The following is a 21,716-nucleotide window of genomic DNA, read 5'->3' as shown; positions in this document are numbered from 1 at the left end:
TACAGATTGCCCCCAAAAAGATACAAAGAGGAGATTCTATCAATTATTTAGGTTGTAAAATAGATCTACAAAAAATTAGACCACAAAAAGTACAGATCAGGAGAGCTTGTTACCAAACCCTCAGTGACCTGCAGAAATTGCTAGGGGGAAATTTCTCAACTACAGACAATTATTGGACTAGAAGGACATGATTTGAGACATTTAAAAGGGGTCCTAAAAGGGGACAAGGACTTAAATAGTCCATATCATCATCAGAAGTTGAAAAATAATTAGAATGGGCAGAAAAGAGAATACTAGAAGCACATATGAACCATGTGGATCCAGAACCAGACTGTATTCTGGTTATTTTACCATCTAGAGAACACCCCTCAGGGATTCTGATGCAGAGGGAAGATACCACATTAGAATGGATATTTCTGCTACATAAACAGAATAAATAACTAAAGACATATAGAAAAGATCTCAGATTTGATTTTAAAAGGCAAATTAAGACTTCGTCAACTGACTGGAAGGGACCCAGCAGAAATTATAGTACCTTTAACTAATGAGGAAATTTCCCCCTTATGGAAAGATAATGAATGAATATTAACAGAGAGCTTGTAGTAAATTTTTGGAAACGATTAGCAACAATTAACCCAAAACTGAGAGAATTAAATTCATAAAAAGACAATTTGGATCCTTCCACATATTGTAAGAAAAACACCTGTCTCTGGAGTTCTTACCTTCTACATTGATGCTAACAAATCAGGTAAGGCAGGATATAAATCAGGAGAGATGAGTAAAGTAGTTCAAAGTCTGTATAACTCTGTACGGAAGGCAGAATTATACACAATTCTTATGGTACCTAGGGATTTTACAGAGCCCCTCAATATAGTTACTGACTCTCAATATGCAGAGAGTCATTTTACACATTGAGACTGCTGAATTCATTCCTGATGATACGGAATTAACTTCATTGTTTCTACAATTACAAGAAACAATCAGTAATAGGACTCATTTGTTATATATAACATACATCAGATCCCATACGGGTCTGCCAGACCCTCGGGCACAAGACAATGATGAGATTGATCATTTATTAATAGGAAGTGTGCTAGAAGCCTCAGAATTTCATAAAAAAAAACCATGTGAATAGCAAAGGTTTAAAACAGGATTTTTTCATCACTTGGCAACAAGCCAAGGATACAGCAAGAAATTGCCCTACCTGTTCATTCTATAATCAAGCTCTGTTACCAGCAGGCAGTAATCCCAAAGGTATACATAGGAATGAAATTTGGCAAATGGATGTGTTTCAATTTCCAGAATTTGGAAATTTAAAATATATACACTATACTATAGATACATTTTCAGGGTTTCAATGGGCCACTGCTCTTAGCTCTGAAAAGGCCAATTCTATTATCACACATCTATTAGAGGTGATTTCCATTATGGGTATACCTGTACAAATAAAAACTGACAATGCTCTAGCATATGTCTCCAGAAAATTGGGACAGTTTTTCAAATATGGCATAAAGCACGTAACTGGTATACCACACAATCCCACAGGACAAGAAGTGTTGGAGAGATCTAACAGCAGTTTAAAAGAAATGCTCCATAAACAGACCTCCAAAAACAGATTACATAATGCTTTATTGACACTAAACTTTCTTAATGCTAATGAGAAAGGACAAACAGATGCAGAAAGACACTGGACTACAGAAAAAAAAAACTGCTGAACTAAATCAGCCGGTATACTCCAAAGATGTATTGACCTGGGTATGGAAACCAGGACATGTGTTACATTGGGGAAGGGGTTTCACCTTTGTTTCCACAGGAGAAGAAAAACTTTGGATACCATCAAAATTGATCAAGACTTGGGCCAAACAGGGGAAACCTCTGAAGGAGGAGAAATGACAGGTCATCCACCAAGTTATATTCCATGAATTGTATAGAAACCTCACAAAGGAAAGGCGAGTGTTTTGTTCTTGTCTTCACAGGAAGACCTGTCTCCAAAAAGCAAGAAGACACTGAACGGGTAGATATCTAAGTAAGAGAGGATAGCCACCAAAAGAGAACCATCAAACAAAGGAGAATCTATCATGTGGTAAACTTTAAAACTATTTCTATACAAGAATCTATTTCTCTGTACTTCCCAGTACCTAGTCCCAATTCATTTAAACCAATGCCGGCTTTAGAGTCAGATTTGGCTTTCCTCCTCTAAATCCAAACATGTTGTTAAAACAAAATTCAGAGTTTCTGCATTATATCAAGAAGGCAATTGATGTAAGACAGAAGAAAACAAAATCTAGGGACTGTCACTTGTCTATACTCAGTTCTTTCTCTAAAAGCCCAATCTCCCTCATATTCATTACCTTCCTTATTGTTGCTTTTCCCAGTATGCATACCTATAAAAGTTGAAATTTCTTTTTTGATATTAATGTTCAAATCCCCTACAGTGAGCAAAGAATTTCCTAACGGCAATCTTTGAACTCTCCTAAAAGAAAATGGGGCCCCACTTCATCGATTCCACTGGATCCAACTTGATGCATTTGAACTGACAATCACCACTCTAAAGCTGGTTTGGGACAGTGTTTGTGGCATCTGTTTGGCCTGTTCATAGCTTGTTGGAAGAAAGAAATAAAGATGTCATTTGTTGAAAATGCCCATGGCTCTTGTTTTCTTGCTGTGGAAGCATTCAGCCTGAGCTCTACTCATACCAGCTCCTTCCTCTTCTATATCCTTAAGAGTTCCTTTGTGGGATCATGGTTTGAACTTCCAGGCACCCTTTAAACCCTCTAAATACTCATCTCACTAGGTGTTAGGATAAAGCTCAAGGGGGACCTTGCTTGGGGGACCTTGGAAGATTCCATGGCAGGCAAGGGTGACTGAGGTGGAGGGTCAAACATGCCACACAGACAGAGCTTAAGTGAGTTTTATTAGAAATGGGAGGGAAGGAAAGAGAAAAGAGGTAAAGAGAGGGGGGGACAGAAGAGAAGAGGGAGACAGAAGTCCTATATGTCCCAGGGGCACAGTGGAAAAGAGAGAGAATGAGATTGGGAAAGAGAGCATAGAAAAAGAGCAGGAAAGAGAGATCAGACAAAGAGAACATAAGTGGACAGAGGTCTTTCTTTGAAATGGGTCCTTTGCACCTGGGCTGACTAAGGTTCTGCCTGAGTGCATTCTGCCAGGTGATAGGGACAGGCCAGCATAATGCCTGGATCCTTAAAATCCCACCTTTATTATTAAAAGCTGAAGAGTTTGGCGTGGCAGGTTAGAGAACAAGGGTGTCAAGTTCTCAAGGCTTCTTCCAGCTGACCTGGTGGGCATTGACCATCCTTGGGGGACCTGAGAAAGTTGGGATGCTGCCACATCCTTGGGTAGCTGGTTGTTTCATCGCAGTCCAGGCTGTATGGAACTCCCTGGCACCTCTTAGACCTGGCAAGATAGTAGCAGAGCAGAGGACAAGGTTAAGTTTAGGTTAAAATTTTTTTCTTAGGTCCTGGGACTTGAGGGGAGGAGGATGGTAAAATGAGGGAGGGTTCCTGAGGAGTCCTGAGATGAGGGAAGGGAGTCCAGCCTGTATCAGCCCCACACTACAGAGTCTATCTATTCTGGACTGATGTCTTTGGGGCTGTGATCAGAACCAGCTGAACAGCCCTTCTGTAGTATATACGCTGTTGCTTTAAACTAAGGATTTAACACTTTGGGAAAACGGCATAAGCTTCCCATTGTTTTGCACTGTTAATATAACATCTGTTGATGCTGTACCCTCTTTAGTTAACTGTCTAGGTGAATCGGGATCACTATCTCCTTTTAAAATTTTATTTAAAGGTTTTTAAATCACCAGTAGAGTAGATGCCCTTAAAAAAGAAGGTAACCATTGAATATTTCCCAACAACTTCTGAAAATCATTTAAAAATTGTAAACTATCCTTTCTTTTTTTCACAACTGTGATTTATTGGTTGAGGAGTAGAGTACACAGACATTTCAATTCTTAACACATGCACCCAATCTCTGAAGAGTCATACATTGTGTTCATGTACCCCAAGAGTCACGTGTTGTTTCTCTTTGAACTTATTTCAGTGATGTTCCAGCCTCACATGTGTCAAGTTTTCCCCAAGACCTCACATAACACACAAATGCTCACAATCCTCAATTCCACTGACTCAATTTTATGCCACATACAGCACATACTCAAAATGTCCACCTTTCACAGCATATTATCACAATTGTTAGGAAAATGGACGGCCATGACCATCAGAGACAGTTCTGACAGGGCAAGGACCAGGGGTGTTTTTTTTTTTTAATAGTTCTACTAGAACCACAAGAGCAGATATAACTGAAAATACTGCAGACGCAAATGCACGACCAAGACTACAAATACTTGGTACGCTTTATGCTGTAGGATATAAAACTAGCCCCCTCTACGGAATGTTATGGTGACTGCCGAGACAGTCACAGCCTCTCCTGATTCACCATTCTGTTTTCTGGTTTTCCCAAAAATAAACAACCAGCAAATGATTTAACCTCTTAAAAAATCATTTACACTTAAAAAAAATGGGATGAGGTGAGATTTCCTCCCACTTTTTAAAAATGTTTCTAGAGCTACTAAAAAACTCCAATTTACAAAATAGTTGATGAAAATATTCCTCTGGATTGTACACGAAGGGAGGCAGGAACCACTGATAGACATGACAGATGGTTGGATGTTTAGTTGGTCTTGGCTTCTTTCTCTTCTACCTCAGAACTGGACTCTGATTCTCCATCTCTCGGTTCTCTGCAGGCAGATCTGCAGTCTGCTGGTCAACCGCTTCAGCCTGTTTGCCCTTCGCTCCCCTCTTTCCTTTTGTTTGTACTTTTTTGTCTGATCATTTATCCTTTCCCTCGGCCTTTTTCAGTGTGTGATTGCAAATGCTGAGGTCACCTTTGTGTTAACTGTCTCTCTTTAGGACTAGATCAATTTCATGTAGCTCAGTGTGGTGTTGAACTAACAGAGATCCATCTGCCTGTCTTCTGAGTCCTGGGATTAAAGGTGTGTGCCACCACTGCCTAGCTCTATGGCTAGTTAACATGGCTGCTTAGGATTAAAGGTGTGTATCACCACTACCTGACCTCTATGTCTTGTGGCTAGTTTGCTTTCTGTACCTCAGGCAAGCTTTAGTAAATCATAAATAGCATCACCACAGGCATCTTTGGGGGAACCTTGAGAAAATCAGGATAACTGGTTAGTCCTGGCTGGAGTAGTCTGTGAGGCTGGACCATCTCACCAGCAGCCTTGATGCTGTTCTGGATGCAGAACTCTGACAAACTGGCAAAAGAAGTGTTTTTGGTATGTTGGGTCATCTGGGCCACCCATTTTTATTGGTGTATGGTCCCCTCGCTCTGAAAGTACATAAACTTTTAAAAGTAACATACATGTCTATATTAATACAAGTATAGACTATGTATTGTACACAAATTAGCCATGGATGACTTTTTTGTTTTATGTTTGAGCAGTTAAAATATAAATTACATGTTTTGCAGTTTTCTGGGTTTATTTTTTACATCTATAGCCAGGATATTCAGTGGGTGTTCCCTGATCAAAGCTGATCCATACTGACATGGAATGAATCCATAACTTTTCATTTCCTGTGGTTATAAAAGCATAACTTCTTCTCCAAAGCAATACACCATTTCACTTTCTTTTTGAAGTCAAAATATCCTTAAAATATATAGGTTGGTTTAGTCTATCAGCTTTTATAATACTAAGTCTCTTAGCAGCTTTTGCTCTTTCATCAAGAGCCCAAAATGTCAAAGACAACACAATAGCATACAGGATCCATACTCCTTTTTTACTTCTTTACATGGCTCATTGTGTTTTTAAATTACTTTGTTCCTTTTTCAAGGACTTTTCTTTATTATTTTAAACTATACCAGCTGAAAAGATTGAAGCACAAAATTAATCTATCTGTTGTCTACAAAAACACCTTCATTTTAAAGGGAAGTGTGACCTTAGAGTGAAAAGATGGATAAAAGTACTCCAATCAAATGGGATCAGAAAGCAAGCAGATACTGTTATCCTAATACCTGGCAAAACACATTTGAAACTCAAACTAATCAGAAGAGATAAAAAAGGACACTCCATTATACTCAAAGGGACAGTTAAATAAGAAGACATTGCTATCCTAAACATGTATGAACCACACACTGTGATGCATCCAATTTCATAAAAAGTGTACTACTGAAATTAAAGACACAGATTAACATCATATAATAATAAGAGGTGACTTCAGTAAGCCACTTTCTTCAATAGACAGATCATCTGAACAAAAACTAGACAGAAACATCAGAATTAAATGGCATTATACATCAAATGGACCTAACAGATATCTACAGAATATTGCACTCAAACACACACGCATGTACACATACACAAGCACACACATGCACACACATACTCAAGCGCCCCCACACACAGGCATGCCCACATGCCCATGTGCACAACCACAAGCCCACACACGTGCAAGCACAAGCACACAATCAACACACACACACACACACACACACACACACACACACACACACACACACACGAACAAGCCATACACATGCTCAGGCACTCGAACACATGACCACACATGCACACACACATAGCACACAAAACTCATTCTACTCAGCAGCGTGTGAAAGCTTCCTTAAATTAGATTACATTTTAGGACACAAAACAAAGTTAACGCATTCACAAAGACTGAAATGACACCACGTATCTGAGTGGGCCAAAAATGCAATAAACCATAAAAATAAGAGCAAACAAATCTCTAGTAAATATACAAACTCAAGGAAATTAATCAACTCCGAATATTTAAAAGGTCAAAGAAGAAATAAACAATATCCCTGGAACTAAATAAAAATGGAAAAGCAAACAACAAACCCTGTGGGACACATTAAAAGCAGGCCTAGAGGACACACTTTACCTTTTCCTGTAAATCATCCATCCTTCTCTTTTGTATATAAACAAAAGCCTGGGAACAAAAAAGTGTGACACTAGAGTCCAGCTGCTTCTGAGCTCACAAGTGCACACCCAGAGGAGCCCTTCCCCACTCTCAGCTATGACAGGCAGACTACAGACACACTGTTTTTCATCCCTATCTAACTGACTTCCAGGTGTCAGTGTTTATCCCCTGTGGAAGTGAGTTAACAAGACAGCAGGCAGCTACAACTTCAAGTGGTATTACGCCACTTCAATGAAATTATATGTGTATGTACACATATAAAACACAAAAACAATATACATCTATAAAATTAATATTATATAGACAGGTTAAATTATCAAAGACCAAGATTCCTGCAAGTCCAATCTTAGATAATGTCGAGAATATAAGAATCTATATATAGACAGGGAGTGCAGCAGTACAAGCTGGTTATTCAGTAAGTACAGCCTGGATAACACAAGACAGGGGTTGTGAATGGCTTTGAAGTTTATTTTGAGGAAGAAGCATTTGAACATTGACAATGGTGATGATGATGACTATGGCTAACAAAAAACACTTGTATTTTACATATTAAATTGTGAGGAGCCGCACTCACATTCGCCATTACAAGATGGCGCTGACATCCGCTGCCGGATCAAGTAAACAACGTTGGTATACATGTGCCCAGTGTTTTTCCACTGCCTAGCCCCGCCTATTCCATGGCGTCATATAGGGTGACGAGTCATGCACCTATCCCAGCTGTACACGCATCGCTCAGAGTTTGTGAGCCTTTATAAGGGGACGGGATTCTTGGCTCGGGTTCTCCGCTCTGGTAAGCTTATGCTCTCCTCTCAAGACGCATTAAAGCTTTACTGCAGAAGGATCCGAATGTCCTGTGTGGTTCTTGCCGGCGAGACTATCGCGCGGGACATCTGGTGCCGAAAGCCGGGAACTTGTTAACATTGCCGGCACCGCGGAGACCCCTCGGATGGGGCGGATTCAGAACTGCAGGGTGGTAAGTTCGGAAAGGTATGCTTTATTCTGACACCTTCTTTTTTGACTTTGCTTTTAATTTGTCACCACTATGGGATGGATCAGTAAAAGCCTTAATTCTAGTCTTTATTACATTGGTCTTATATTGTGCCCACCGTGGCTGGTGTTCCAGTTCGAGACCAAGCTTACCCCAGGTAGCCTCCAGCATAATGGGCTCTTCAAAACAGAGAGACCTAATTAAAAACTGTCTAGAGATTGAGGCTTGCCGTCCCATGGTAGCAGAGAGTCAAAAAACGCTTAAAGAGGTACAGGATAATATATCAGAAACCGAACGAGATGAGAGATTAGGAGCTCAAAAAAGGAAGGACATGTCTAAGGAAAAAGGCCCTCCCCAGGATACAAAAAAAGGGGGAGAGAAAATAGGGAATAACCAGTCACACCCCGGTAAATTTAAGAGAAATAAAGACTCAAAACCTAGCCTCTACCCTACGGTGAAACTAGAGGCCTTGGAGCTGAGCAACTCAGACTCTGAGATTTTAGACTCTAGCAAGGAAACAGAGCTAGAGCAAGACAGATACCACCCTGATAGATATCGGCTGCCAAAAGTGAAAGCAAATATGAGGCCACCGCCTGTTAATCCAGTGGGTGTACCTCCATCAGCACCCCCATTATTTGGTACCGACTCCTTTTTACCATTAGAGGAGCGAAGGAAATTGCAGATGGCTTTTCCAGTCTTTGAAAATGAGGGGGCGAGAGTACATACTCCCGTAGACTATAATCAGATTAAAGAATTGGCTGAATCAGTCCGGAAGTATGGGGTCAATGCCAATTTTACAACAATACAAGTAGAAAGGCTAGCCAACTAAGCTATGACACCCACTGATTGGGAGACAACAGTAAAGGCAGTGCTCCCCAATATGGGACAATATATGGTGTGGAAGGCTCTTTGGTATGATGCAGCCCAGGCACAGGCAAAGGCCAATGTCACAGCAGAAAATGAAAATCAGAGACAATGGACCTTTGAAATGCTGACAGGACAGGGGCCACATGCCCTCAATCAAACTAATTACATTTGGGGCGTATATGCCCAGATATCAGCTGCCGCCATTAAAGCATGGAAGGCATTGACAAAAAGGGATGAATCAGGTGGACATCTTACAAAGATAGTCCAGGGGCCCCAGGAGCCATTCTCAGACTTTGTGGCCAGAATGACAGAGGCCGCTAGCCGGATATTCGGTGATGCAGAACAAGCCATGCCTCTGATTGAACAATTAGTCTTTGAACAAGCAACTCAAGAATGCCGAGCAGCCATAGCCCCCCGGAAAAGTAAAGGTTTACAGGACTGGTTAAAGATCTGCAGAGAACTCGGAGGGCCACTTACTAATGCAGGCTTGGCCGCAGCCATCTTACAAACCCAAAGGCGCCGAAATATGTCTGACCGAAAAGCCTGCTTTAACTGTGGAAAAACAGGGCACCTTAAAAAGGACTGTAGAGCCCCTGAAAAGACTAGGGAAATGGAGCTGTGCAAGCGCTGTGGAAAAGGTTATCATAGGGCCAGCAAATGCAAATCTGTGCGGGACATAAAAGGTAGGCTTTTACCCCCTATGGAGGAACCTAAAGCGTCCCAACCAAAAAATGGGCCGCAGGGCCCATGGTCCCAGGGCCCTCAGAAATATGGGAACCAGTTCCAGAAAAGCAACTCGGAGAAGGAAGGGACTCCCGAGGACACTCCGGAGTGGACCTGTGTGCCGCCTCCGACTTCTTATTAATGCCCCAAATGAATGTTCAGCCGGTCCCAATCCAGTCTCCGGGGCCTTTACCCCCTGCTACCATTGGGCTCATTTTGGGCCGCGGTTCCTTGACCTTACAAGGACTTATTGTGTATCCTGGAATCGTAGATCCATATCATAAGGAAGAATTCCAGGTCCTCTGCTCCAGCCCTCGGGGCGTGTTCTCCATAAAGCAGGGAGATAGGATCGCACAATTAGTGCTACTGCCCTCCCTTGGGGATAGAGAGACTTGCACCTCCCAAAAAAGAGCCATGGGGTCTACTGGTAATGATTCAGCATATCTGGCCATACCCCTAGATGAGAGACCAACTATGAAATTATTGATTAATGGAAAAGAATTTGAGGGGATTACAGATACAGGGGTGGACAAAAGCATCATTTCATTGCATTGGTGGCCGAAATCCTGGCCTACTGTGGTTTCAGCTCATTCTCTTCAAGGCCTTGGATATCAATCCTCTCCAGCCGTTAGTGCTGTGGCCCTGGTTTGGCGGAGCACTGAGGGCAGGCAGGGACGCTTTACCCCTTATGTTTTGCCCCTCCCAGTAAATTTGTGGGGGCGAGATGTGTTACAAGCCATGGGCATGACCCTGACCAATGAGTATTCCCCTCAGGCATCAGCTATAATGACAAAAATGGGCTATATACCAGGAAAGGGCCTGGGCAGAAGGGAGCAAGGTAGAATAGAGCCCATTGAACAAAAAGGGAATCAAAGTAGAAAAGGCCGTTGAGGCTTCATGACCCATACCATGGAATACAGAGGACCCGGTATGGGTCTCTCAATGGCCATTATCCTCTGAAAAGCTGGAAGCAGTCACAAGACTTATACAGGAGCAAGAACAGTTGGGGCATTTAGAAACTTCCACTTCTCCCTGGAACACCCCAATTTTTATTATCAAAAAGAAATCTGGAAAATGGAGGTTGCTCCATGACCTGCGGGCTATTAATAACCAAATGCGCCCTCTGGGCCCTGTCCAGAGAGGCCTCCCTTTGCTCTCTGCACTACCCCAAAATTGGAAGCTTATTATTATAGATATTAAGGACTGTTTTTTCTCCATCCCCCTCTATCCTCGGGACCGGCAAAGGTTTGCCTTTACTGTTCCCTCACTCAATCACATGGAGCCAGATAAGAGATTCCAATGGAAAGTGTTATTCACTATATGGATGATATTCTTATCTGCCATAGGAAGATAGAGGTCCTGCAACAAGCCTTTCCCATGCTGGTAGCTGAGTTAAAACAATGGGGACTGGAGATAGCGTCAGAGAAGGTCCAGGTCTCAGATACCGGTCTCTTCCTGGGCTCGGTAATTACCCCAACAAAAATAATCCCACAAAAAATAGAAATACGCAAGGATCATCTGAGAACCTTAAATGACTTCCAGAAACTCTTGGGGGATATAAATTGGCTGAGACCCTTTTTAAAGATCCCCTCTGCAGATTTAAAACCCCTTTTCGACATCCTGGAAGGTGAACCTCATATTTCTTCCCCCAGAAGCTTTACTCCGGCTGCTTGTCAAGCCCTACAAAAAGTGGAAAAGGCCTTGCAGGATGCACAATTGCATCACATAGATGAGACATTGCCATTCAGCCTATGTGTCTTTAAAACGGCTAAGTTACCGACCACCGTCTTTTGGCAGCATGGGCCGTTGCTTTGGGTTCACCCAAATGCTTCCCCCGCTAAGATCATTGATTGGTATCTGGATGCTGTCGCGCAGCTCGCACTTCGGGGAATAAAAGCAGCTGTCGCTCATTTTGGCAGGGACCCTCATCTCTTGGTTGTACCTTACACTGCTGCACAAATTCAGACTCTGACAGCTACATCTAATGACTGGGCGGTGTTGGTTACCTCCTTTTCAGGGAAAATTGATAATCATTTCCCAAAACATCCAATCCTACAATTTACACAAAATCAGGCTATAGTGTTTCCACAGATGACAGCAAAGCATCCAATCCCGAATGGGACGGTGGTTTATACTGATGGTTCCAAAACCGGTGTAGGGGCTTATGTTATAGGGAATAAGGTAGTTTCTAAACAATTCAATGAAACCTCACCCCAGATCGTTGAATGCCAAGTGGTGCTGGAAGTCCTTGAGGCCTTTCCGGGGCCACTTAACATTGTGTCAGATTCCTCCTATGTGGTTAATGCGGTCAACCTCCTTGAAACTGCTGGTATAATACGACCCTCCAGCAGAGTTGCAGGTATCTTTCAAAAAATACAAATTACCCTATCAAACAGGAGGTTCCCTGTTTTTGTCACCCATGTTCGAGCACATTCGGGGCTCCCAGGACCTATGTCCTCTGGGAATGATTTGGCAGACCGGGCCACAAAGTTGATGGCTGCCGCCTTGTCTACCCAGATACAAGCTGCACAAGAATTTCATCAGCGCTTACATGTGACGGCTGAAACCCTGCGCCGTCGATTTGCTTTGACAAGGCAGGACTCAATGTAAAAACTGCTGTGAATTTTTACCTGCACCTCATGTAGGAATAAATCCGCGCGGCATTAGGCCGCTACAGATGTGGCAAATGGATGTTACACATGTTGCCTCCTTTGGAAAACTCCAATATGTTCATGTCTCAGTGGACACCTGCTCAGGCATAATTTGTGCCACGCCTTTGACAGGGGAAAAGGCCGCACATGTGATTCAACACTGCTTGGAGGCCTGGAGTGCCTGGGGAAAGCCTCATATCCTAAAAACAGATAATGGGCCGGCTTACACCTCTCAAAAGTTCCGGCACTTCTGCAGACAGATGGAAGTTACCCATCTGACTGGCCTACCTTATAACCCTCAAGGACAAGGCATTGTGGAACGTGCCCATCGCACACTTAAGTCTTATTTAATCAAACAAAAGGAGGGAATGGGAGCATCCTTACCCTCGGTGCCAAGAGTTGCAACCCTTAATTTTCTAAACATTGACGCTCAGGGCCATACTGCAGCCAAGCGCCACACCTCAGAACCTGAAAGGCCAAAGGAAATGGTAAAATGGAAAGATATCTTAACTGGTCTTTGGAGAGGCCCGGATCCTATTCTCATAAGATCCAGGGGAGCTATATGTGTTTTTCCACAGGATGAAGAGAATCCCCTGTGGATCCCGGAAAGACTCACCCGAAGAGCCCCTTCGGACCTTCAAAAGTCGGAACTCCACCCTCTCCCCGGGAGTTGAGAGCCGCTATTATCCAGATTAACTCCTTGCACCTTGACCTGTCCTTGACGGAGGGATTGTCATCATGGATCGCTTCACCTGTCTCCTATTTTAAGGATTGGGTGGGGGTGGGACTTTTTGGCACAATTCTCTGCAGTGGTGTGGTGTTTATGCTTGGGACTGTGTGTAGACTCAAAACCCAAACAAAAAAGGTAAGGTAGTGGTTGCACAGGCACTCGCCGCCCTAGAGAATGGAATCTCCCCCGGCATTTGGCTAAGCATGTTGAGGCAATAGGTCGCCGACTGCTCAGCTCCTGCACCTCCGGAGGCTTGACCTCATTGCACGGAATAGAGTGAGCAAGGTTCGGCAGGTCAAAAGAGTTGTAAGGCTAAGCACTGCACAGAAAGGGCCTGTGGCTTTTCTTGTGGCTCTTCTGGGAGACATGTCATCTTGCATGAAGGTTATAGGACGGGTCTGGGCCTGCTCTGGACACAGAGTCTGGAGTCCTGCCAGTTTTGGGGAGTTGACCTCTATCTCCACTCTGCATTTGGCTGGTCTATAGCCTCTATGTTTCTATATAATTATATAGGGGGAGATGTGAGGAGCCGCACTCACATTCGCCATTACAAGATGGCGCTGACATCCGCTGCCGGATCAAGTAAACAACGTTGGTATACATGTGCCCAGTGTTTTTCCACTGCCTAGCCCCGCCTATTCCATGGCGTCATATAGGGTGACGAGTCATGCACCTATCCCAGCTGTACACGCATCGCTCAGAGTTTGTGAGCCTTTATAAGGGGACGGGATTCTTGGCTCGGGTTCTCCGCTCTGGTAAGCTTATGCTCTCCTCTCAAAACGCATTAAAGCTTTACTGCAGAAGGATCCGAATGTCCTGTGTGGTTCTTGCCGGCGAGACTATTGCGCAGGACATTAAATGGGTGACTGGAACATTATGTGATTTGTCACTTACAAAGTCTTCAAACATAATGATTAAAGTAGCAAAGAACAAGCATGGAACCCTCATCTGTGTTATGACATGGAAGACACCACACACACACACACAAAAAACAGACTTAGACCCACAGACACTCAGTGTGAAACATGACAATACTTGCTCATGTCTACTTAGTTGTGGTACTAAGCATGGGAGGCACCAGGTGTAGATGTCCCTGCAGTGGTAACTTGCAAGTGTACTTGACCTTTACATGGGTAGACTTCCTGAATGTGGGTAGCCTCAGCTCATTCTCTTGAGGGCCTAGTGAGCAATGACTGAAACAGAATTTCCTCCAAACACTGCCACCTAGACACTCTGTGTTTCTAGCCTGAGGATTGAAGAATTTGAATTAACAGCAGCCGTGTCAGGCCAGACCTAACTAAACCCAAGCCTGATGCCCTGGCTCACAAAATTAGAATGAGCCAGACCTATCAGAGACAATTCTTTCTTGTTGGTTGGTTTCTGGATTTAAAGACATGGTTTCTCTGTGTAGCACTGGGTGTACCGGAACTCACTCTGTAGACCAGGATGGATTCCAACTCACAGAGATCCTCTGCCTCTATCTTCAAGTGCTGGGATTAAAAGTGTGTGCCAGCTGGGTGGTGGTGGTGCACGCCTTTAATCCCAGCACTCGGGAGGCAGAGGCAGGTGGATCACTGTGAGTTTGAGACTAGCCTGGTCTACAAGAGCTAGTTCCAGGACAGCCTCCAAAGCCACAGGGAAACCCTGTCTCCAAAAACCAAAAAAAAAAAAAAAAAAAAAAAAAAAAAAAAAAAAAAAAAAAAAGTGTGTGCCACCACCACATTCAGAGGCAATTCTTTCAGGTACATCTCTCCATCTATCTCACTGATTCTCTGCCTCTCACTGCCACACGCTGTAGCTGTGTTAGTGCAGTGTACTTGCCTGTGCACATTCCTGAGCATTTTAGAAGTGAAGGGAACCCACACCCGAATAGGGTCACATGCATGCACACATATACAGAAAGAATAAATGTAGGAAAAATTTGAAATTTGTTGGAGACTTCCAGGGCTTAGACATGGGTAACATTCTGTCACGATGAAAGCAGCAGGTGTGGTAGAGACAAACCAATTGCTGAGGAATTTGTCCCACAGCAAAGGGAAAAAACAAACATGACTATCGGGCCCAGAGGCTAACGTGCCACTCCTTGTCAGGCACTGATTCTGTTCCCAACTCCCATGACTGGAGGACTAAAAGAATCTAGCAAGTACTGTGGTCATGGGAGCCTAACTTGGACCTACCTGTCTTATCAGCCAACACACTGACTCAGAACATTTCTGTTTTTTGTTCAAAACGCCCATATACCAAGACTGTCTGAAATGTTGGACCTACCAACTGAAACGAGTATTTGGCCTACAGTATTTAAAGGGTGCCAAGCAGCTCAAACCATGGTCCTGAAAGACCCCCCCCCCAGGGTGACACCCTGGGGTAAACACTCAGGATAGGCCATACCCCCAGTCACCAGACAGAGGCGAGAACTTGATGCAAAGAGCAAGAGGTTATATTATTCAGTAACTGGTGCATAGGGGCCCAGCACGTTACTCACGCAGGAGCAGAGGAGCTGGATCCCCGAACTGAGGGCTAGGGGGCTTCTTAAAGGAAAAAACTGCAAATAGATGGGGTCTGGGGTGAGCGAGGGTAACAGTTCTGATTGGCTCGTTTCAGGTGGTACATCTCTATTCCTGGGAACCATTTGTCAGGGTGGAATTCCTCAACCCTAACAGCCCTTTCCTGGTAAGGTCATAAGTTTAGATTCTCACCTATCTGCAAAGGAAACATCTTAGGTTGGGGTCCTTCAGGATCTCATTGCATAGCTGGCAAAGGAGATACCATCCAGTCAAAAAGGCAGACCATAAGGGTGGAGGCCATAAACTACAGAGTTTCTATGGTTACTTAAGGTCACACAAAGTACAGAGTTAGTTAGTGACTATACAATTTAAGGGGGATATATTTGACTGAGATAAGACAGGGCATGAGGTTGGGGGTGTGGTGGGGTTTACAGGGTCTGTCAATTATCCCCTGGGCTGGGGAATCTTTACAACCAGCAGTCAGCAAAGGAATGCCAACAGGAGAGATGAATAGTCACCTCTGCTTCTCTGGGAGCAGGGCTCAGGAGCCAGCCATGGCATTCCCAGCAATCAGAAGCTCCCCCTCTCTCTTCCCTTCAGAGCCCAAGTCTTTCCAACCTTCACCAATTTTTGATCCTTCAATCCCACATAGGAACTCTTAAGGATGTAGAAGAGGAAAGAGCTGGTCTGAGTAGATCCCAAGCTGAATGCTCCCACACAGCAAGAAAAGAACAACCAGGGACATTTTCAACAAATGATACTATTATTTCTTTCTTAAAACAAGCTATGAACAGCCCCACACAGATTCCCTCAACACTGACACTGCTTCACAAGGAAACATCAAAGAACAAAATTGCTTACAACCGTAGGAAGATGGTTACACACCATGGAGGGTTTCTTGGCTCAGTATGCTGCAGGAGAAGATTAAGGCAAGGCTCAGGAGAAGATTGGACTCTACCAGATACACAGCTCTGGCAATAACTTGTTCTTCAAACACAACAGGAGGTAACAAGTCCCTCTCTACATTAGTAGGTCCTCCCTCATTGCAATAAATAACCTGAGCAGCAGAGGGAATAGTAGAAGCTGTTGGTGCTTGGAAGCCGTCTTATTATAACCGTTGGTGGAGGCTGAACGATCACAAATGTGCAGTTACCCACATATTGTTTGTAGACTAAGAGCTCCCGAGAGTTCATACCTAGAAAGGATGCCATCAGGAGAATAACCACCTTCATCTTCATTGTAAACCCAGAGCCACAGGCAACCACAACTAGCCCCATGGCACGTGGCTTGTAAACTCATATCCTACATCCCATGCTTCCTCCTGGTCTAGCTGGTGACTCCACCCTTCATCTCAGCACTCCCTCTGCCCTGAAAATCCTGCCTAGGTATTGGCTGTTCAGCATTTTATTGGACCAGAAGGAGTGACACTTCCTCACAGTGGACAAAAATATTATTCCTCAACAAGATATTGTCACGAATGCTTGACAGAAAAGATGCAGGTATGCAAGAGAGCCTGACTGCTCCAGTACCAAATTCTACACTTACCTGTCTATGCATTGCTCCCATCTTTGTCTGTCACTGTCCCTACCCAGTTGACAATTTAGTCTCAAGACACACAACAATGCTAATGAAATATCTTCTTCAGTGCTTGTTTTAATATTATTCTAATTGTTTGTTACCAGGGTCTAGAATGAAACAGTGACCCGAAGCTATGCTCTTAGACACTCCAGAGATGATCAAGACACACAGGACAGCCCACATTCACAACTGCAGAATGAAGTCCTTTCCAACCCTCTACCTAGCTATCCAAGCCTTACCATCTATGTCCAAACCACAGGGGCCCTTGATGTCATGTTATCCAGCACAGATTAGATGGCCCATTCCGAGCAAGGCTCCATAGAGATCAAGACCACCATCGCCATTGCTTTCAGCCAACTACAGTTGTGTGAAGTGAGCCCCACTGGCACCACCCTACTGGAAGCCTTGAGCTGAAGTCTTGAGTCCTTCCTGCTGCTTGTTCCCCTGGGAGTCTACAGACATTATTTAGTTCCTCTGCTGTGGAAATCACCCTGATTACTTTAGCATCCACATCCCTGAGACCTGTTTGCTGCCCAACATCAGAAGGCCCTCGTGACCAGGAACCAAGCAGCCCCCTTGCCCACATAACTTTGTGTCACTCCATAGTTGAACTTTGGCTGTCAGGGATCTCTACTCAGTTTTGATAAGTCTTCTCTTCATGAATCATTCTACTCCCAATATTTCCTCACTCCAGGGTGGCCGCCCTGTCTTCCAGCCTACTTAGAAAGTTTCCTCCCTGTCAAGGAGCCTGCAGTCCCTTCCCTCACAATAACTCACAGGTTGACTGCACTGTGATGAAGAAATAACTCCACATAGCTCCATTCATGACGACCTTGCCAATGCTCAACACCACACACTTCTATTAATTCCATGAACCTGAGTGGGGAATCTGGGAAAATGTGTGCCTTTGGCCATTTCTGTCTTGGACTCTTGGTGACTTCCTTTTGTTATCAGGTTGCCTGTTGTTGATGTTGGCAAAGTAAAGCATAGGGGCCAGGTCCAGTCCCTCCCCTGCATCTGGAAACACACTACTGTTAGAACAAAGCAGCAACGTGTTATTTATGGCTACTTCCTCCCAGCCACAGGCAGGAGAACTAAGACCATTGTTGTCTGTTCCTTCCCAGACAAAGTTCTTCCATCCTCGATCTAGAGCCATAATGAGTGTAGCCTTTGTGCTGTTCAATCTAGACACCATGGCAGGGGACACTTAGAATGGGAACTTCAGAGCTGCCTGATTGCCTACCTTTTAGAAATACTGTCCCTTGCCCTGCCCATTCCTGAGTCTAGTGGTTATTGTCACCATGTGTAACTCACTGTACATGACTGAGGATTTTTACATCTTCTTTGCAGTCTATCCTGTCTCCTCCACAAAAGATCACTGTTCACTTTAAAATTGCTTCTGCCTGTTGTGTGCCCTGGTCCAGCCCTCGCTTTTGCATCTCATCAGCAGGCATCACGTTGAGTAATTTGGCACCTCAGTGTTTGAATCTGACTAGTCGGGTATGAATGAGAATGACCCCCATGGGCTCATGTTGGGGATCCCTTTGTGGTCTGCTATTCTTTTCTTAACTAAGGTTGACCCACAGTGTCCTTAGGATCCATTGACTGTCTCCTGACTAGGTGTTACTTTCTCATTCCCTCCTTCAGACTAGGCCTGTATGCAAGAATGCAAATTATCTGCTCATTCCTGAAGGGCTTGGGTTAAGAACGTTGACCTGAGTAAATTTCCACTGTGGCCACTGTTGGTATATAAGTCTTTTCCCCTTTGAAATAAATGGCATTCCTCTTCCAAGAATGACCTGTTGTCTTGTCTTTATTCAATCCTCAGATTCCCTTGCCCGAACCTGCAAGAAGTTGTAGCACTGGCCCTTACAAAAGGCTCAAATGTATAAATACTTGCTAGCCTGTTGGTAGAAGCATTTGGGAAGGAGTAGAGGGTGTGGCCACATGGAGGAGTGTCAGTGTGGGGCAGGCTTTGAGATTGCAAAACCCTAGAACCTTTCCCAGTTAGCTCTCTCTGTCTCCGGCTTGCAGATCCAGGTATGAGTTCTCAGCTGTTCCTGCCAACATGCCTTTCCTCCCCCATCATGGACTCCAATCATAAGCGCAATCAAACACCTTATTTTAGAAGTATCTTGGTCAGGCTGTTTTATCAGAGCAATAGAAAAGTCACTAATGCAGGATGTGAATGCTAAAGATCAGAACGAATATGCCTGCAAGGGTTCAGCAGAGCTGAAGCAGTGTGTGTGCCCATATGAACACAGAGATGCTCAGGCTAAGGTCTGGGGGCCACAGGGTTCTCCTGCCCTGGATACACAGGGTGTGTAGACTGTCAGATCACTATCAGACACGGGCCCTTGACTCCATGAGCAGATGCTCAGTGCTGTATCAGTGGGCTGAACCCAGCTACTGTGAAGAAACTCTCAATCCAAGGAGCTGCCAGAATTTTGGTGCATCTGGCTGCAGAGAGAACAGGCAGACCCTGCCCCCCAAACTTGTGCAGGTAGGCTTATTTATTCTGTGACCAAAGTACAGATACTTACATACAGCAATAGTCATACAGCGTCTTTTCATAGGTGAGCAGAATTGGAAGTTAGGGCAATTGAAGGTGTTTATCTAATAACACTTATGACATTTCATTGCAATCTCTGCAAAAGTAAAAATCTCCTGTTGTGTGCCTCCCCAAACAGCCTTTCCTCCATTGAACCCCATTACCCACCTCTCACAGCTGCTTCCCCATGCAGTTCTCTACTCAAGCCACCCAAAGACCTGCAGAGCTCAGGTCCTGCAATAGTCTAATGCAGAGCCTGACCAGGTCCCAGGACAGCCATGGACCCATCAAGAAAGTTTCCTTTTCTTAAAGGCTGATCACATGGAAAACAGCTGGGCTCCTCAAAGATGTCCATCCCTCTGTGAGACAGTAGCCACCCAGGACATTACAATCCTCCAGGGATTCTCTGGGCTCAACACCTTCTGTCCCTGCAGGGAAGTGCTGTGGACACATACTTCATTAGGTCTCCTGATCAGTGCTCTCTGTGGGAGCCTTCAGTCTACTCAACCATGATGAATCTCAGGAGTACCTCTCTAAGCATGTTTACATGCTAAAACCATGTCTAAAATTGATGAAAGAAAGTTACTATGAGGCAAAATAAGAAATAAATAATTCTCCTCCTTGTTTTGGCTACTAGAAATGGAAAAGTGTCATTGTGACCTCATGATACATGGCTAGTAAACAGAGCTGCCTGGTGTAGACACTAGCCTCCTTCTCTTTTAGATTTTCTGAGACATGGTTTTTCTATGTAGCCATGGCTGGCCTGGAAATCACTCTGTGCACCAGGCTACCTGCGTCTGCCTCATGAATGCTGGCTTGGATTAAAGGTTTTCACCACCAATGTCCAGCAACTCCAATGTCTTCAGAAAGACAATTCACCCAGTGCACAAGAATGATGCACAGGCTCTTGAGTTCTTTCTTAGTAATTTGGCTGCAGCCCTTTGTTAAAATTAGGAACAGTGGCAGCAGCTCATTGTCTTGGGTCACCCATAACCTCAGGGCATGGGTGACTGAGGCAGGGCAATCTCTGAGACTTTGAACTACAGAAAGAAACCTTGTCTCAAAACAACAAAGGGGTCAATGAGATGGCTCAGTGAGTAAAGTCTCTTGTTATCTGGTTCTGGTGAGCCCAATTCCAAACAAGCCTTGTTATGACCCTAGTCAGCTCTAGGTGGAGTATCCATCCATCCAATACACTGGGAGTCTTGAGACCATACTTGCCTTGCCTAGGTTGAATGGCAGTGTCCAACCCAGTGGTACTGTTTTCCAACCTACTGGTACTGTTGTCCCCCACGCTGGTACTGTTGACACTGGTGTCTACCCATGGGAGAACCAGGAGAATTAGCCAGAAGAAGGGGAGCATCATGTCAAACACACCTGTGAACCTGAAAGTGAAGAGAACCATGAGCAAGTGTAAGGGCAAGGCTCTTGATCCAGGTCCATATCCTCAGCATCAGTGCACAGAGAAGACATCCATGGCCATGGCCTCAGCCTCAGACGCCTAACCTAGTGGTCCTACCATGGGAGCTTCAGATCCTTGCCTACTCCATCCTATTCTGCTCCCTACGTGGGTCTTGCTTCCCACTTCTGAAACTGTCCTAATGGCTCTGCCATCTCCCCTTCTAGACATTCTTCCTCCCAGGCATATAGTCCACATTGTATCCACCTAAACTGTCCTCTCTACCCTATTATTGGATTTAAGTTTACCCTAATCTTGTTGGAAAATTTGCTCATTTTCTTATGCATTCTAGAATAATCCTGCTGAATCCCCTGGGCTCTGCTTATGGAACTGTCCCACTGGGCTGGGTCTTATCATCTCATATCTGGAACTTTGTGCTTCATTGGAATCTGATGTCCCTCCTGGAATGTTCCAGCTAACTCACTCAAGCTCTGGAAGCACCCCTCAGCTGCTGGCCCCACTGGACTTATCTGTCCTCAGAGGAATGTTTTAGAAGGCCCTACCTGAGGAAGTTGAGCCACATCCTCTTTCTGGAGACCATCCTAAGGACTGTCCACACCCAAGGGTCTCTGTTCCTCCACTCCTTCCTTCAGATTTCAAGCTCAGGAGTGCCCTTTCCTCCCTACACACATCTCTGACCATCACTCAGAGTGATTCACTCAAGGCTGAACCCCTCACCTGGCATTCCTCCTGC

At 44.4% G+C, this 21,716-nt stretch overlaps 2 protein-coding genes across 2 annotated transcripts; one reads left to right on the top strand and one right to left on the bottom strand.

The window, feature by feature from the left end:
• Nucleotides 1-8,539: 8,539 nt before the first annotated feature.
• On the top strand, nucleotides 8,540-9,953 carry LOC113834501 (igE-binding protein-like). Its single transcript, XM_027403813.2, is given in 1 exon segment — nucleotides 8,540-9,953. A coding segment is annotated over 1 exon segment (1,152 nt). The 3' UTR covers nucleotides 9,692-9,953.
• A 1,369-nt stretch (nucleotides 9,954-11,322) lies between these two features.
• Gml (glycosylphosphatidylinositol anchored molecule like) lies at nucleotides 11,323-20,929 on the bottom strand. Its single transcript, XM_027403764.1, is given in 6 exon segments — nucleotides 11,323-11,430; nucleotides 11,934-12,073; nucleotides 16,320-16,488; nucleotides 16,490-16,629; nucleotides 19,556-19,578; nucleotides 20,781-20,929. Coding segments are annotated over 6 exon segments (729 nt in total).
• Nucleotides 20,930-21,716: the final 787 nt, after the last annotated feature.

The sequence above is a fragment of the Cricetulus griseus genome, chromosome 2 (assembly GCF_003668045.3).
Source record: "Cricetulus griseus strain 17A/GY chromosome 2, alternate assembly CriGri-PICRH-1.0, whole genome shotgun sequence".
In the NCBI taxonomy this organism is placed as follows: Eukaryota; Metazoa; Chordata; class Mammalia; order Rodentia; family Cricetidae; genus Cricetulus; species Cricetulus griseus.
Note: the sequence above shows the minus strand (reverse complement) of the source record. Positions and strands in the feature narration are given on the sequence as shown.